General features: G+C 41.2%; 1 protein-coding gene across 4 annotated transcripts in view; it reads left to right on the top strand.

Moving 5' to 3' along the window:
• Positions 1-1,527: 1,527 nt before the first annotated feature.
• The window catches only part of slc30a6 (solute carrier family 30 member 6), a 30,116-nt gene continuing 14,790 nt past the window's right edge, over positions 1,528-16,853 (top strand). Inside the window, exons 1-4 of one of the 4 annotated variants that reach the window (XM_077011166.1) lie at positions 1,528-1,767; positions 2,087-2,133; positions 4,296-4,382; positions 9,469-9,553. In XM_077011166.1, the coding sequence (XP_076867281.1) occupies positions 1,584-1,767; positions 2,087-2,133; positions 4,296-4,382; positions 9,469-9,553 (403 nt within the window). In that variant the 5' untranslated portion in view covers positions 1,528-1,583. Of the gene's footprint in view, positions 1,768-2,086; positions 2,134-4,295; positions 4,383-9,468; positions 9,554-10,292; positions 10,385-10,412; positions 10,550-15,799; positions 15,868-16,853 lie in introns of those variants that run through there. The other 3 variants (XM_077011180.1, XM_077011174.1, XM_077011190.1) reach the window with 3 other exon arrangements.

The following is a 16,853-nucleotide window of genomic DNA, read 5'->3' as shown; positions in this document are numbered from 1 at the left end:
CCTTTGATAGTATGAGCAACAGCTTCTTACAGGAACCGGGGTGAAAAGGCCATACCCATTCAAACTCAGTCACCCCATCTTGCTGTTTCTCAATGTCACTCGCTGAACAGTAGCGTTACAATGCAGCCATTCATGACCATAGAAATGGCATGGACATCATTCTCTGACTCCTACTTTCTCTTGGCTTGCTTCCACTCACCGAAACACATGCGGTGCCACGTTAAAACGAAGCTCTATAGACATACCCCCCCCTCTCCTTTATTTACAACTAGTCATTTCATGATAGCAGATTTTGCTTTCTGCCAGGGGTCGGCTTTATTTGAACCTGCTTGGTAAAGTTCTGAAATGATTATGAGGGGGTTTAAGTCTGTGACGACCCTTGAGATGTCAGTTTTTTGTAATCATGTCGTAAGGCTTAACAGTGAAAGAAAGTGTGGCATGATTTTGTCTGGAGCCATTTTAATCACACTCCATGATACCATTCCCCAAATTTGGTTTGTTGTCAGGTAACTCCAGTTCACAACCAGGACACCCGTAAAAATGATTTTATCAGATTTCACTCTTAAGAATGTATCTAATGTTTCTGTAGAAAGAGCTCAGCTGTATCTCAGCCTCACATAGCTACACAACTGGCTTATGTGGCGCCACAGACAAAGCGTCCAAGTAAAGGTGACATCTAGTGATAACTTTTAGCAGTGCGGCAAAGAGTCGTCTAATTGGAAAGATAAGCACATAGTTCACCATTTATTTCTATGTTGTGTAAATATTAAATGAGATGGAGGTGACTTGCTTCCTTTATTGAGCATTTATTTTAAATAAGATTAAGAAATATTGTTAGATGATTATTTATTTGTTAATTCCTGAAAATGTCATTTTATGCTTTGGTTTATCAAATAATATCGATTATAATTTGTATTTCATGCATTTTACTAAAGCAGAATAGAACAAATACATTAATTACAATTTTCCTTCTCCACGAAATATGCAGTGCAGGCAGATAGTTGTGCAGGCAGATAGTTGCTTTACCTGTTACAAGCGTGAATGGAAATCAAGAAAAACTGGTCATGAGATGTTGTTCCAGTGGATTTTACGTTGTGGTAACGTTTCATTACGTATTCCAATTGAAAATTGTTGTGGATGGACGTTAACTGGGTTTAACTTGTAAAGCAATCATATGCAATAAGGTGTGGTTATGGGGTAGACTGCTTCATTTCACCAAACACTGTGGTAACCTAAATCATAAGGGCGTGTGTTTCAGTTTGAATTTACTATATTTACACACACTGGGGTAAAAGAACAGTGCGAGGAGAGGCTCCCACATCAGCAGAGAAAGAGAGAAATTTAGCTATTCAATTTACATGAGGATACCCATCTTAATATTATGATATAAACTACTCGCCAAGTAAAACGTATTATTTCAGAAAGACTTTTTGAGAACGATTTTGCGCAATATACAGGGTATGATACATATGATGGGTAAACTGTTCTTATCTGAGCTACGGAGACCAGTACCAGCAGGTGGCGGTAATGTGCCGTGATGCTGCTGGCGAATCACGGCGGGATTCGAGAAGCAGACCTGCAAAATGGCGATGGACGGTATGTCCACGTCTCCATCGGGACTGACATACCACAATGTTTCTGATTATTATCCGAGGAAACTGGGCCCGAAGCCAGACGTAGTACCGTCCGGTGTTACCGAGAGGAAAGTTGGGCCCATTGACAAGCCTGATATGGTCGCAGTGGACGTGATTAACTTCAAGGACTCGGGTATGGTTGCGTTGTACTGGCAGCAACACTGTTAGCTAACTGGCTAAATGCTAACCAGCCTCACTAGTTAACGTCGATTTAATTACATCCCCAACTATACTGAACCGTCTGTCTGTAGACTTGGCCGGTTATACCTTTGAATGGTCTAGTTCAACAGATAGCCAGCTATATGTCCCAAAAATAACACTCTGTCTACGTTAATGTACTATCTGTGCAGCAAACTCAGACAAGATGCAAATTAATCATCAGATTAACGCATTGCAATGTAAGTCTGCATGTCGAGTGGCACTGATGGCTAAATTGTATTGTGTTTTTACAGACACATCAGTACACAGAAAGAAACAAGAGACAGACACATACGTCCTGGTAAGTTCTTTATAAGTTGGGGTTATACCTTCGGTTTATTTTTCCACCTAGTTTGAAAAGAAACGGAACATCAGAGTTGAGTGCAACACACCCACGTTGTGTGTTGGCTTCAAAGCTGATGTATTCAGCAACCCAGTACTCAGAACCCACCCGACTACAGTTCTGCTCCAGCCAAGATCCCAGTAGACTTGTGCCAACTTGGTACCAAGTTGGTACTACCAAGTATCCAGCATTTTTCTAATGGCTTTTAGAACAAAAATGTGCAATGTGTGTGGCTCTCGAGGACTTGGTTTCCCTATTTGGTGTATTTTACAAAATGTCAACACAATCCTAAGTGTGGACATTTTAACGGAGTGGTCAAGAAGTCTGTCTTTGTGTTAATTTTGAGGGTGGTGCAGTTATAATTGAAAACCATGAGTTCAGAGTGAACTTGCTCCACTTTTAGTTCCAAAGTTCCTCAGTAGCCCCCCCCCCCCTTCCAATTACGAGTTTCTGTTTCTGACCTAATAATTTCAGATCTTAAAGGAGTACATGCTGACATTCTCTATTTACTGCTCTGACAACTGAATATGTGCATTTATATTTGTTTGTTTTCTTGATGAACATCCACAGTGGGTCTTCACTGGAGCTTAGTAAAGATCCTGAATATCTAGATTTGCAATGTATTAGCAAGGCAGCATGTTTCTGACGCTCAGCCACTCTGGGATCGCAGTGCTGTAGCCCGTGGCCTCTGAGGAACTCGCTGTGTACTTGTGACAATGGCAATGAAAGTTTAATCCAATCTATTACACAAAACTAAGAATATACACAATGATTTAAAAAATATTAGTTAATTAGTTCTGCTGTCCACATAGCCTATTTCTGTAAGCAGTCACTCTTACAGATGGTGGAAGGTTTGAGCATACTGTGCAGTACAGTGTTATTGTATTAATCTGTGATGTGACCACTGGGCAGCTGTGTGTAAAGGCGCTACGATGACAAATGTTTGTCGTTCTAAAGCAGTAATTCCACTGAATTATAACTTTGTAAGGTTTTTTTTTCTGTATGCAAGCATGCAAAGTATAATTTTGATGACCAAAATTATAATTACTACTTAATATGCATGTAGTCTCTATATGCTTCAGATCTGTATTCATGGACCACTTGGGCCACGTTCATATTTGTAGTTTGGTTCCATCGCTTCAGATCAAACAGAAAATGAAACCAGGAACGAGAACCAGATCTGCTTATTGGACCAAATGTAAATGAGACTTTTTACCTCCTCGCTGCTCCAAAATGAGCCGGGATGAGACTAACCTGATTCAGGGGCACTAGGGGCCTCGAAAGGCTGCTTATTGCACTCTGGAGTTTAGCAGAATGCTTGCTTACTTGCTTTAACAATGCAGTCACACCAGGATTTGCTTTAACTTAACCAATCAAAGCACCATTAGAATGAACAACAATCTAATCCAGATATGACAGATAACATCTTATATATGTAAGCACACTGTACACTGAGGGTTATTACTGAATGAAAATTCCATATACATGCAGTCTGCAGGTTCCTTATGATCGTGATATAATATTAAACTATGTAGTGCTTCATCCAGACAGCCATCTATTTTGATGGATGCAGAAATGGAGGAGCATTGCCTTCTCCATCCATGCTGAAGTGGATATTTTCACAAAAACATAATGAAACATGGATTGTTCATTAGCTGTGTTGCTCAAAGAGGTGGAGGCCCTTTTGGGTCTTGATTCTTCCAAGGTTTCTTATTAAATTCTGCTTTTTATTTTCTTTGTCTTTGATAAATTGCTCATTAGGGTTCTGGACTTATATATTTGTCAAGCAGCTTTGTGACTGCATGTTGTAAAAAGTGCTATATGAACTTTGGCTTCTTCTAGGATTCTTGACCTGGGTCCTAGTTGAATATATGCTGCTCAGAACAGGACAAGATCCATCTGATTTGAAATATTTATTGCAACAAAATGTGTTCAGAAGCATATTTTAGCATGCAACTTTTTTGCTGCGATCTGTGTATATTGCCTTCAGTGCTATGTTGAGACTGAACACTAGATGGCAGCATCACGTTGTCACCCATTCATTAGATTATCTGAATTCTGCCAGTTTCTTTTGGCACTGGGTGAATTTGTTCAACATTTTTCTTTGCATGTTTTTGCAGGGCACCATTCACCCCTTCCGCAAGACACACAAGTCCATCTTGGGCAAGTTCATTCAAGAGTTTAACTTGGTTGCCTCGGACAGACGGGTAAGTGTTTTGCTCAGTCACGTCCCCACCATCTGACCTTCTAAGCCGTTTGTGTTTGCAGGGTTTTAGGCTTTAATCATTGGGATTTATAAGCGGTTTACTTAGCATGCCACTAAACTGCTCCAAATGCTAACTGTTTGATTTAGACCTCAGGCCAGTTTCTTAAAAGGCATCATTGTTCTTTAGGTAAACCGCCATAACAGATTTTTTTTTTTGAGGATTTCACACTGGGTGTACGATTTAATAATCTGGATAAGAGATTGCGTAGCAGTGGAAGACTGGATTAGACCACAGGGTGTTGGAGGGGGCGCTGAATTCTGATCTTGTATTGGCTGACAATAGGGTCCCACTTTACACAACAATCCTGGATTGGATTATATGCCAGAGATCAAGGAACAGACAAAGTTCAAGGAGGGGTCTGCAAATGGAGGATTAATAGCAGCTGTGGAAGGGATCAGTTAGGGTTGGTCACAAGCCTTACAAACATGTTGCCAGAAGATTCACGTCTTGCTTGTTTTTATTGGTTCTGAGCAGAGGCGGACGAAGTACTCAATTTCATTACTTGAGTCAAAGTACAGATACCACTGGTCAAATGCTACTCCGATACAAGTGAAAGTTGCATGTTCAAAATCTTACTTAAGTGAAAGTACGGAAGTACTTGCTTTTAAAAATACTTAAGTATTAAAGTACACCTTCCGTCACATTTGTAAAAAAGTTATAGTTTAAAAGTATTATACATCCTACCAAATCCTCTTTGGGCATAATATTCATACAGTCTTTGATAATAATACATAAGGCATATTCCAATGATGTACATCATTCAGGTAGTGGTAGCAGAAAAGTTTAACCTACACTTTAGTTTAAGGAACAAAAACATTTTCTAAAACCACAATTCACTGATTAGCCTAGCCTAACCTGTTTAAGCAAATTATGTTACCATATTAAAAGTCAATAATAAAATGACGGTTTTCTCTCTTTGCTAGTTAGGTATTCAGTCATCCAATACAACATTATGCTACAGTCAATATAAACAAAGACAAAGTAAAATTAGCAGTGTGGCATCTTGGTAGTCTAACCTTGCTACAACCTTTTGCAGTATGGCTAAAGCCCATCAACTCCATGCCACCCAACATGCTAACAAACTCTTTTCAAACTAGAAATCACAGCCACATTAGAATTATTGACATTAATTCTACACTGACATTAGAATGGAAACATTATTTGACAAGATTCGATTAACCCACACGGTTTCCCTTATTGATGTTTCCGTAGTTTGAATTACTTGCCAATATAATGTTAACATTATTTATAGTGATCCTAGCAGACCTAGCAGTGGAGTGAGCAGGCAAAGTCATTTCACTAGCCTTACTGCAAAGCTCCTCTGACTACATAGTCACTTAACAAAACATTTAGGCTGCATACCGTAATATACTTCCTCAGGTGGGACGGTGAATTTTGGTATGCAGTGATATAGTTTGTTTTTGGCAAACAAAGCATGCATTTAAAACGATAGGAATGATTCATCCGTTCAGAAAACTGGAACATTTTGTCGAGATACGGCCATGGGTGCAAAAGAGCATGCCAGGGTTGCCAGCTCTCACGCATTGAGCGTGAGACACACGCATTTGACCGTTTTCACACGCTCTCACGCCACAGTTCCGATATCTCACGCCGAAAAAAAATCTAGTTTATTTACCTCTGATCTATATCTATCAACCACCGGCGATCGCGATATAATACTTAATTTGTGTCCATTTTTCACCGCCCCGGTAACGTTCGCCACCCCCCCCGATCAACAATTTACACTCGCCACCAAGTCCAGGTTCAAATCTCCCTCCAAGCGATCTTGAAAAGTTGGCAACCCTGGCATGCTCCATCACCGCCGTCTCCGCTCATGTTGCTGTTATTTAGGAAAAGAACGACTAGCGACACCGAACTTGATTTTACACCTCACAGACACATCCTTGATTGCTGATAGGCTGTCACCTGTGAAAATACTATCGGGGGAGGGGAGGAGAGTTGTGTGTGGAAGTAACGAGAGCTGGACAGAAATGTAGTGGAGTGATAAGTACTGTATTTGTTATTCAACTGTAGTGAAGTGAAAGTCATAAGTATTTAAAAAAAAATCAACTTAAGTAAAGTACAAATACTCAAGAACTGTACTTAAGTACAGTACTTAAGTAAATGTACTTCGTTACTGCCCACCTCTGGTTCTGAGCTGTCAAAGCACTCTTCCTGTGTGGGATTTTGGGTTACCTTATATTGGGGGGGCTGTACAGTTAAATGTACGGTATACCTGTACGGCTACACCTGCATGGTTAAATGCGCCTTTATGGTTATGCACCTGTGTGGTTAAATGCACCTGTTTGATTAAATGCTGGCCTCGTGCATAACATACTTCCTGTCTTCTGTTAATTAAGAAGTCCTGTTGATGAAGTGCTGGATTTTATTAAGATGTTGTTTTTTATGGGGGCTGAGGTGGATGTTATTTGGAGAGATGGGCATAAAACATTTGGGAGCTCTTAAGGATTGTCCTGTTCCTATTTGACAGAATTTGACAAAGCAAATTATGCTATGCTATGGGTTATTGCTATGACCCAGGCGTAGGCCGTCTATAAACTGTTGGGCGTTTTCCCAGGCTTTCGTCTTTCCGTGGCTTTGTCCATCTACACATGATGCATTACCATGGCAGTGAAGACACCCTGCAGACCTGTGTTGAGAATGAGCCCAGACGCGTGTGACCACAGCATTGATTTACTGAAACATAAGCGACATAAATTACCTTAAATGACTTTATCGTGACCTCAAATGACCTTTCTCTGGAGCTACGCTTCCACACTCCACAGTCCAGTTTCTCAATACTTAAAGTGTTTTCGGAGTCCGAAATGTGAAACTATGTGACCGCAGGCACGCAGGACACGTTTACACCTGCTCACGCCACCCAAGAACATTTGCTTCCAGTTGTTTATCAAGGTAGTAAATGTTTATTTTCTCTGAGAAGAAAAGTGGTCCTGTGGTGGAGTCTTCCATAATTATTTTCTGTTCTCTTCAGCGCGAAGCCGCCCGGTTTTTGTAATTAGTGGGGTGGAACTCTGCTCTGCCCAGTCATTAAATATGTAGGACGTAGTTTTGTTTTGACCTGAATTAATCCATCTTAACATGAATATGAAGGTACTTTTATTTTGTGAGTCACATCTTAACACTAGAGAACCAACTTGTTTATACATCTTCTTTATACATCTTTTCAGGATATTCACATATTTTTTGGATAAACAAAACAACCTTGTTACTTTTTATCACTGTTTATTAGCAGTAGCACTTTATTATCTTATTTATTTACTCTTTTAGTGTCTTTACAAGCATATAAAAAATCTGCCTAGATGAATAGCTTAGAGTTTGTGAGATGGCCTATTCCTTTTGCCCAGTGCTTTGTTGTAGGTAATGATCCCAGCACTAAACTACAGTTAAAGTAACAGAAAATGGTTGGGAGAGTCACTCTACTGTTCTGTTAAATACGCATGCTAGAATAACACAAACCACCAACAAGGTCCTGTAGGTAGGTAGATACTTTATTGATCCCGAAGGAAATTTAGCAAATTTCTCTGTGAAGACTCGTGAATAACACAATACCGTTTAAAGGTTATTCGTATAAACATGTCCCTTTCCCAAGTATATATAGCATGGTTTGGCATTGATGAGAACAGTGAGAAAATTCTCCATATTGTACTTGAGGTTGGAAAATTAAACAATATTTTTAAAATCTTGCAGAAGGTGTTCCTATTAGGAATTGTGTACCATTCGGTTAAAAGATGTCACTATCCCAGGGATTAAAAAAATTAATATATTATATATTATTTATTTTGAAGAATTATAAATTCAGCATACATTTTTGTTTAGCTTTTCTTTTAATGGAAGCTTCTTTCGCCTTAACATAAATTTTAACTCTATTACAGGACTAACCTTCAAGTAAACGGTACCAAAAAGAGGGAAAAGACACCTTCATGATGATGTCAACATACAGGCCTAATGTAGTCGCTGTGTGGCCATGTTTGTACAGATGTCGCCCTCGTGTGGTGAACAAGTGTACAATTTCCGGCACAAGATTTAGTTGTATGACGCTCCTGATTGGCCGGTCACGGGTTACGATCACACCGAAAACAGCTGATTCTGGTCACCAGCCGATCAATCCTGATCATGCAGTCAAAAAACGAGCAATGTAGACCTGTCTTGGGACAGGCCAGTTATTATGTTAAAGCACAAAATTATCGTGCTTGTTGCTTTTCATTGGAGTAATTTTGCTCTGAAAGGTGCTGGAGACAAGAACATGCGGCCCATGCCACGAATTCAAATCAGCTGCTTCTCAAGTTCACATTTAAGAAATGCGCATTTCTTCCTTTCTTTTCTTCCTTTCTGGGACTGAAAGGAAGGAAATTATTGCTGAAAAACACAGGCTGCATTAAAAAATGCAGGCTCAAGGTACATAGGAATTTAACGGTAGGAATTCCAGAGGGAGTATTGGCTGGGTTCTGGATGTAAGGTCAGGAGCGTGAGGGCTAATTGAGGGAGAGACTGAACTGACCAGAAGGTTCTGTAGACCGGCGTCGTGAACTCGTTCCTCTGCACCGTTAGGCACAATTGCTCCGATGTTCTCACTGTACAGCAGCTGCAAGGGATGCCCAGTTAATGAACAGAAGGCTTTGTGCGCCGTGTAACCAGAGATCATTGTTTATAACGGAGAGCAAACTGCAGATCCACTTGAATATGTCATCGTTAACACACACACATGCATAGTCAAACCCGCACGCACACTTCAGCTCCCGTCTGTGTGGCCCTGTACCTCTTGCTGTCATAACGTGAAGCCCAGTAATGGGTATTGCAGTGCCCTGCCGCTCGGCTCTTGAGTGACAGGCTCTCCGGCGTTATGCTCTTTAGTTAGCGACGGCCTCTGCATGAGTCAAAGCTATGCAACTTTTTTTTTCTCATCACAACTTTTATGTCCAGGCCATAATACATATACCTTGTTTACCTCTGCATTGCATCAGTGTAATGATACAAGTGCGAATGTTTTGTTTTGAATGTGTTGCAGTCGTGGAAGACCCTGCTGTTTGGAGGGCTGAACGTGATCTGCACGGCCTGTCTGCTCACCTGGTGCAACTCCACCAACAGCATGGGTGAGTAGAGCGTGGCTCCATGGGCCTCCTTTCCTCCACAGATGACCGCACGCCTGCAGTGCCCTGTCTCGCATGTTGGAAGTTGCAGGCTTGGTTACAGTAAAGTTAGACGTCATTGCAGTTTTGCCGGTGGAAACAGTGAGTAAATGTTTATAAATATTATGAGTGCTCTCATTACTCACACAAATTAAGCTCTAAATTTAGGACGTGACGGGAGGACTCGTAATCACGTCTTTCAGTGTATTAAATCTCTGTTTAGTATCGCTTAATTGTTCTGCTTGATGATCATGCAGTGAATCAGCAGTAAATCCATTTGGCTTTAATCCTTCTGCATTACAGCTGTTAGGGGAAGGTGTCTCTCTCTCTCTCTCTCTCGCTCTCTCCCTCCCTCTCTCCCTCCCTCTCTTTCTCTGTCTCTCTCTCCCCCTCTCTCTCTCTCTCTCTCTCTCTCTCTCTCTCTCTCTCTCTCTCTCTCTCTCTCTCTCTCTCTCTCTCCATGTCTGTGTGCATGCATCTAAGCGCGTGTTTGTGTCCATTTGAGCAAAATCCCTCTGCATACAGTTGTCAAGGAAAGGTGTGTGTGTGTGTGTGTGCACGCACACACACACACACACTTGTGTATGTGTGAGTGAATGAGTAAAAGTGCAAAATGTCAAGAGACTGCTGAAACCACCACCGGTGCGTCATAGACAGGAAATGCAGCATGCTCACATATCGAGCTGTCCAGCGAAAGGCGATCCCGACGTCGATACGAAAGCATGGATCGACATGGCCAGTGAGCCGCGCTCCTTCCTGCAGACAGAGGACAAAAGATCCAGAGGACAGCAAAGTGTTGGTACACTTCCCATATGGTGTTTATACACAGCGAAATGAATCGCTAATATTTATGGCACTGAGGGAACGGTTCTCTGTCTCGCTCCCCGGGTTCCGTTGCAGTAACAGCGCATGAATATGAAGACCTGGTTTGAATGACTTTACACCTGCAGACATTAAACAGTGAGTCGCAAAAACACGCTGATAAAGCAATGTGCTGTGCCGTCTGCCCTCTGTGAAAGTCTCCTTTGTTAACATGAACTGTTTTAGCATTGGAAAGATACATACTGTGAATTGAAGATTAAACGAGATTTTAGTAAACTGTGCCAATCATGGACTGATTTTAAGAAATCGTGCGTTTTCACTGAAAATCCAGGGACAGATAGGAAGAGGTTTGTGAAAGGTTTTATAGACATGTTTATCAAAAGTCCTTTGTTATCTGCTTGTCTTCTGTTATCTAGATGGCAAACGCAGTTACGCTGCGTTTATTACCCCCATCATGGGACAGAAGTACATTTATTACCCCCATCATGGGACAGAAGTACATTTATTACCCCCATCATGGGACAGAAGTACATTTTCCGATCCTGTCACTAGGAACCGAATACATTTTATTTCACTTTCTAAAATGGATTCAGATGATTTTAGATGATTGAAAATAAGTGTTTTTCCTAATCCATCATTTTTCCCAAAGTACGCTTACAAAACAAGTGGCAGGGACATAACCATCCCTTTCAGAACGTTTTGGGAACATGTCCTCAGCGTCTCCAGCATAAATTTTGCATATGATAATTATGTACGAACAGATCTAAGGATCAAGACAAAAAAGAGCTTCCTCTGTAGCTTGTGTATTTTTGTATTTTAGGTCTTTAAAAAATACTTTTGCTACTAATTTCTGCATAGCCATTGCCTCCACTTCATCTGTAATTTTAAGGTGAATTTCTTTTTCTTTCATATAGTATTAATTTGTGCGCACATGTGTGTGTGGAGTGCAGTGCCCTGGTTCATATGCATGTTGAATATCTCCTAGCAGCTCTGCTATGCTCAGTCTATCATGTACATCGATTACCGTAGGATTGGAAAGGAAGCAAACTGGACGCTTGACCTTTTAAAGGTCGCGTTTAGGCCTCTTCATTGTGAACGGTCATCATTCGCAGGTCGTCCAGTTTGCTCGTCATGGATTTTCAGTCCTGCGATTTGCTGAGACATCCACATAGTTTTAATTTTTATGGTTTTCGAACGAACGCGACCTTCATTTACAGTCGGCGGCCTAGTCCCGTCCTCCCGTGTCGCTACGGGGTCGTTTAGGCCGTGGAAATGCCCCTCTCTCTCTCTCGAGTGTGCTGGCTTCGGTGCGTTTGCGAGTGTGTAAGCGATCCCCACACACTCCGAAGGATGCGCGGGGTAAAACGGATGAGTCTACAGGACGCCGCTTGCTTCGGTCAGCTTGCCAAGCTCAAATTCTGCATCGGAAGGCTGGGTTAGGTTACGAGCTGTTGAAAATGTACGCACTTTAACTTGATACGCGCATTCTTCTTTTGTCAACACTTCTTTTAGCTGGAATCGATGTGGCGCACCAAACCAGACTAAAGTGACTGTATATGATGGGTCAGAGAATTGGTACAGATTTTCTGTCAGTGTCTCTTTTCAGCATTTTTGTACACACAAAATAAATGGCGCTAATCATTTTTGTAGCTTCTACTTGCACCATTATAGCTACCATTAGTCAATTTGTTGTATGTAGTTTGAACGCTACTATAAGAATAAGCTTTAAAAAAACATTTTTATAAATCATACCAGATCCCACTAAAAGAAATTTGCTGTGTCCTAATGGCCAGTTTGCTCAACATAGCATTGCATTATCCCATACTGTTATGATCTAAGTACTAAATTCTTGTTGAAGAAGCATGAATGGGTTTGTTATGAGTTCTTGGTTCGACGTGGAAGTGATTCATGGCAGCTTGCCTTTGGATCTCCTTGCCTTGCATGTGACATTTTTTTTATATTAGCAGTTGAGCCAGTTTTACTGTATTTGAGAGTGAATCACATCTGCCTGGGTATCTACTGTATTTGTAGCTTCAGGAGAAAGCCTTGGCTCCACCCACAAGGCCCTGGCACAAAAATGGAGATACCCGTCGCTGCAGAAGCAAAAGTCCAGGGGGTGGAGCTGGATCTAGATCCAACTCCTCCCACCATCGTGTTTTCATTGGTCTGAAGTAATTGCACTATGCAGGAGGAGTTTATCAGATCAGCCATTCCAAATCACTGTTGCCGTCCTAAATTGCTATTCTTATTTACTCACTTGCCGTTCATTTGTGAACAATCACGAATGTGAAAGTTCATAATAAACCAATTTTCATCTTGGTAATGTTAGTAACTAGTTTCCTTTGGTGATTATACTAAATCGGACTGTTTCTGTTTGCAGGAACAATCACTGTTAAGTTTATCTTATCTAGGTGTCTAAGTAATTGACGGTAAAAACTGATGTTAGAAGATGAGCGTTTAGCTAAACAGAATACAGATGTATTAAATACTTATTAGGCCTGTGTTGAAAAAATAGATTTTCTGATTCAGAATCGATTCGCATATGATGATCTGATTATCGATTCGTACGTCCAAAGATCGATTTTTAACCTGTGTAAACTATACGATGCACGACACGCGATTGAGCCGAAACTCGGCCCGATCGAAAAATAGTCGCACGAGTGAAAAATCGGCTGAAAATGGGCCAAAAATCGCACAGTGTACGCCCAGCTTAACTGTAAAACGACTTGGCGTCGGACAGTGCCGGTGTTGTGCCGAATTCCGACTCCCCGGCAGAATCCTACTCCCCTCGCGTGCACGCGCATATAGACGTTTCAGACGATAATCACGATTTCCGTTGTTTCTATGCACAAATAAGGACTCATTTTTAATGATCTACCACAGGAAACGATGCAGCATTATCAATATCCAAATAAAGACACTGATTCACGGGTGTTAAATATTTTAATAAAATGTAAAGTACGAGGTTTGTTGTTACCGTAGCACTCAGGAGGAGCGAATGCCTTTCAAACTAAGAATTACGAGAACAGTAACACACTTGATATACCGAAGTTCACCTCCGACTACGTGACCTCGCTGTTTGACTTTGTTCTACGTCGTTACTGACAACCGTGCATCTTATATATTTTAATGACAACCTGACTTATTTCATTTTTAATAGGTTAAAATATAAAAAAGACAAATATTACCTAAATATATCTTATTATGTAGCTAGGACAAACCTAGAGTGCTCAGTGAACTAAGTTATAATCACAGTACTCGAACCCACCCCGATTAACAGGGGAGTATAAATTTGGCAATAACAGTACACCTGCCGAAATCCTACTCCCCTCATGATCTCAGGTTTGCAGTGTCTGACTGACATGTCTTTTGTTTTGGTGACTTATCTAGATGTGTAGTCCATACCATAAAAAGCACAAGTCTCTATGTTAAACAGGGGGGGAGTTAGTAAGGGGAGTAGGATTTTGGCAGCTTGATTGTAACGCCTGCCGAAATCCTACTTCCCTCATGATCTCAGGTTTGCAGTGTCTGACTGACATGTCCTTTGTTTTGGTCACTTATCTAGATGTGTATGTTATACCATGTAAAGCACATGTCTCTATGTTAAACAGGGGCTGGGTTAGTAAGTAATCAAGCTGCCAAAATACCACAGGAAACGATGCAGCATTATCTATATCCAAATATAGTGCACTGTACAAGTAGTGCTCTGTACTTGTTCTGTACCGCATGGACAGGGAGACTGTTATTCAGTAGTGCGTGCATGTAACGGCCATGATCCTCATTAACCAGTTCACTGAAAAACTTCACAACAACTAATATAATGCTATTTATATTTTTCCATCATCTATAGATGCATATCACGGTTTTGAAAAAAGGACAGACGCTTTCCGTTGTGCAGTGCACTACATGTTGCAGTAAATACCACTGTCCATTCTGCACACCTGAAGTATACCATCCTAACGAAAAAAGTAATTTTTATTAAAGGTAAAAAATAAATGAAATAGTACATATTTAAGAAATGTACTGTACTTTATTATGTTGGCAATCGCAGATCATTATTCCTGTCCACTGTTTTCTTGTAAACTTAAAAAACGTGTATTGTGTTATTTAAATAACATTCAAAGAACATTCTGATCTTTAAACGGTAAGAGTCTTAAGGGTGAAGTTATTAGATTTATATTTCCTGGTCGGAAAACGTAAGCGACACGTTGGAGGAGTTGGATTAGATGCAGCTCCGCCCCCTGGACCGACCAAAAGAAACTATGGACGGTGGGAGGTGTTGGATCTAGATCCAGCTCCACCCCCTGGACTTTTGCTTCTGCAGCGACGGGTACTTGCAAAAATGGAGGTTGAACACTGAAGTCCTTTTGGATTATGGATTTGGTCTGTTGTGTTCTTCTCCCATCTCTTGAATGACGGCGTGACTCACTCTTAGTTGCTGGTAAACAGAAAAAGACACAGAGAGGCTTCACTTCTCTCCTTTAGACATTTTAGATGTTTGGATGGTTTTGGTTAAATGGAAACAAGCATTTGGCTTTTTGACGTGAAACTCCTTGGTTGTATCGTTGTGGTGGTGTTTTTGTTTTGCACAAACATGTACACACACACACACACACACACACATGCGTGCACACACACAAAAATGCAGACAAGCCTGAACTGACACTGTTGTCATCTGCTGCAGCATTGTGCGTGCGTGCGTGCGTATGTGTTCGCGTGCATGTGTATGTACCTGTGTGTGTGTGTGTGTGTGTTTGTGTGTGTGAGCGAGAGAGAGAGAGTGAGGAATCCATAGCCCTGTGGTGTCCCTCTGTCATGTTGATGAAGTCAGCAGAACCTTTTACAGCAGTGCCTTGTGGCACATGAGCTTGTGTAATAAGTCTGTCAGCCTGAACAAAAAGAACTTTACTGTGCCATGCTGCTAATTCACGGAAACTTCAAATTCAACATTTGCAGAATATTTGGCCTTTTGAAGACTCTTTAATTCAGTCGAATCAAATCCCTATCGAAGTTTTCTCCGATGTTCATAACACTGTGCCGCTTGTTCCGACTTCTCTTAAAGTTTAAAATCTTTATTCCGTTTGAGAGCTCATGAGGCGTGAGCTGAAAGGGGAATGTTAACAACCGGCCGTCATCGTGGAACTGAGCTCCTGAGCACTCGAGAAATTGAGACAAGCTCCTTTGGGAGTCGTCTGCCCGCTTCTATTCATCACTGACAGCCTACTTAAAGTCTAGTGTTTCCTCTTCCATCTGCAGCGTCACGTTACACAACGCTATTAATTATTGTTTCAGACCAGCCCCTTAATGCGCCAGCAGTTCCAGGCCAGCCATTTGCATGCAGACATGGCCCACCTTGGTGGATATCTCCCCTCTGTGTCCATCTCGTCCTGATGCAGTTCCCCATGGTGGTGAGAGACCACTCTGATCAGCGAAACCATAGAAGGTTGTTTTGGATGGTAAGAATTTACAGCATCGGCAGTCCCCCCATATCGGTACTGACTTGCATATTGTCATGGTATCTTAAATAGGTTGGTGTTGAGGCTAAAATGACAATGAAGACAACAATTTTTGTGGTTGTAAGGTGCTCAGGGTCTTAACTGAGGTGTTCATTCCACCCAGGGGTGTTCATTCCACTACATGGGTGACAGGACACGGAAGTCTTTACTCATATTGTGTTTGTGTCTTGACAGACGGCGGCCAGAGTCGATCCATATTACAAGCATGGAGTAGAATCGTATGAAATGCTTTTAGATATGTTGGAGTTTGTCTGGCAGGTTGAATGCAAGCCTGAAATATGCAGTCTGGATGAGTTTCAGAGGTTTCAATTCACAAAATGTAAGAGACACCAGGAGTAGGTCCAGTGTCAGGACAACGAGGGATTGAACAAGCACCTGATCGAGGCAGAGAAATGTTGAGATTCCTCAATTGTAGTGGAATTCCATTATTTAATTGCACACAGCAAATAACAAAATCCTATTGATAATTCATTGGTACAAGTAATCAATAACCATTTTGCTACAGTAGCCCAATTTTATCTAATTTCTAATTTGTTAGCTAACAAACATTTTTGCAAGACTTCAGTATTGGATTTTTGGATTAATCACCAGGTAGTACAGTTGAAAAAACCTTGAACTTTGAATAAATCTAGCAACAACACTCATCAGTGTTCTAGAAATATTACTGAATTATGGATGATACCCATGATGTGTTAGGACAAGCATGTAGTGACATAATTGATATTACCACCCCTTCCTGCAACCCAGTGTCTGGCCTACTAAATGCAAGCTGGCAGTAATATGTTGTGTCTCTGCTAAAATGTCACTCTTGTCGCAGCCCCAGTCAGAGACAAGCTATAGTACGTGTGTTTCAGGCTTCGAGCTCTTGCTGTAGAAATAGCAGCGTCTGCACCTGATGAGGTATCTCGGTTTACCCCCCGAGCAGC

The sequence above is a fragment of the Brachyhypopomus gauderio genome, chromosome 1, assembly GCF_052324685.1.
Source record: "Brachyhypopomus gauderio isolate BG-103 chromosome 1, BGAUD_0.2, whole genome shotgun sequence".
NCBI classification, from domain to species: Eukaryota; Metazoa; Chordata; class Actinopteri; order Gymnotiformes; family Hypopomidae; genus Brachyhypopomus; species Brachyhypopomus gauderio.
This window is presented reverse-complemented; position numbering and strand designations above follow the sequence as displayed.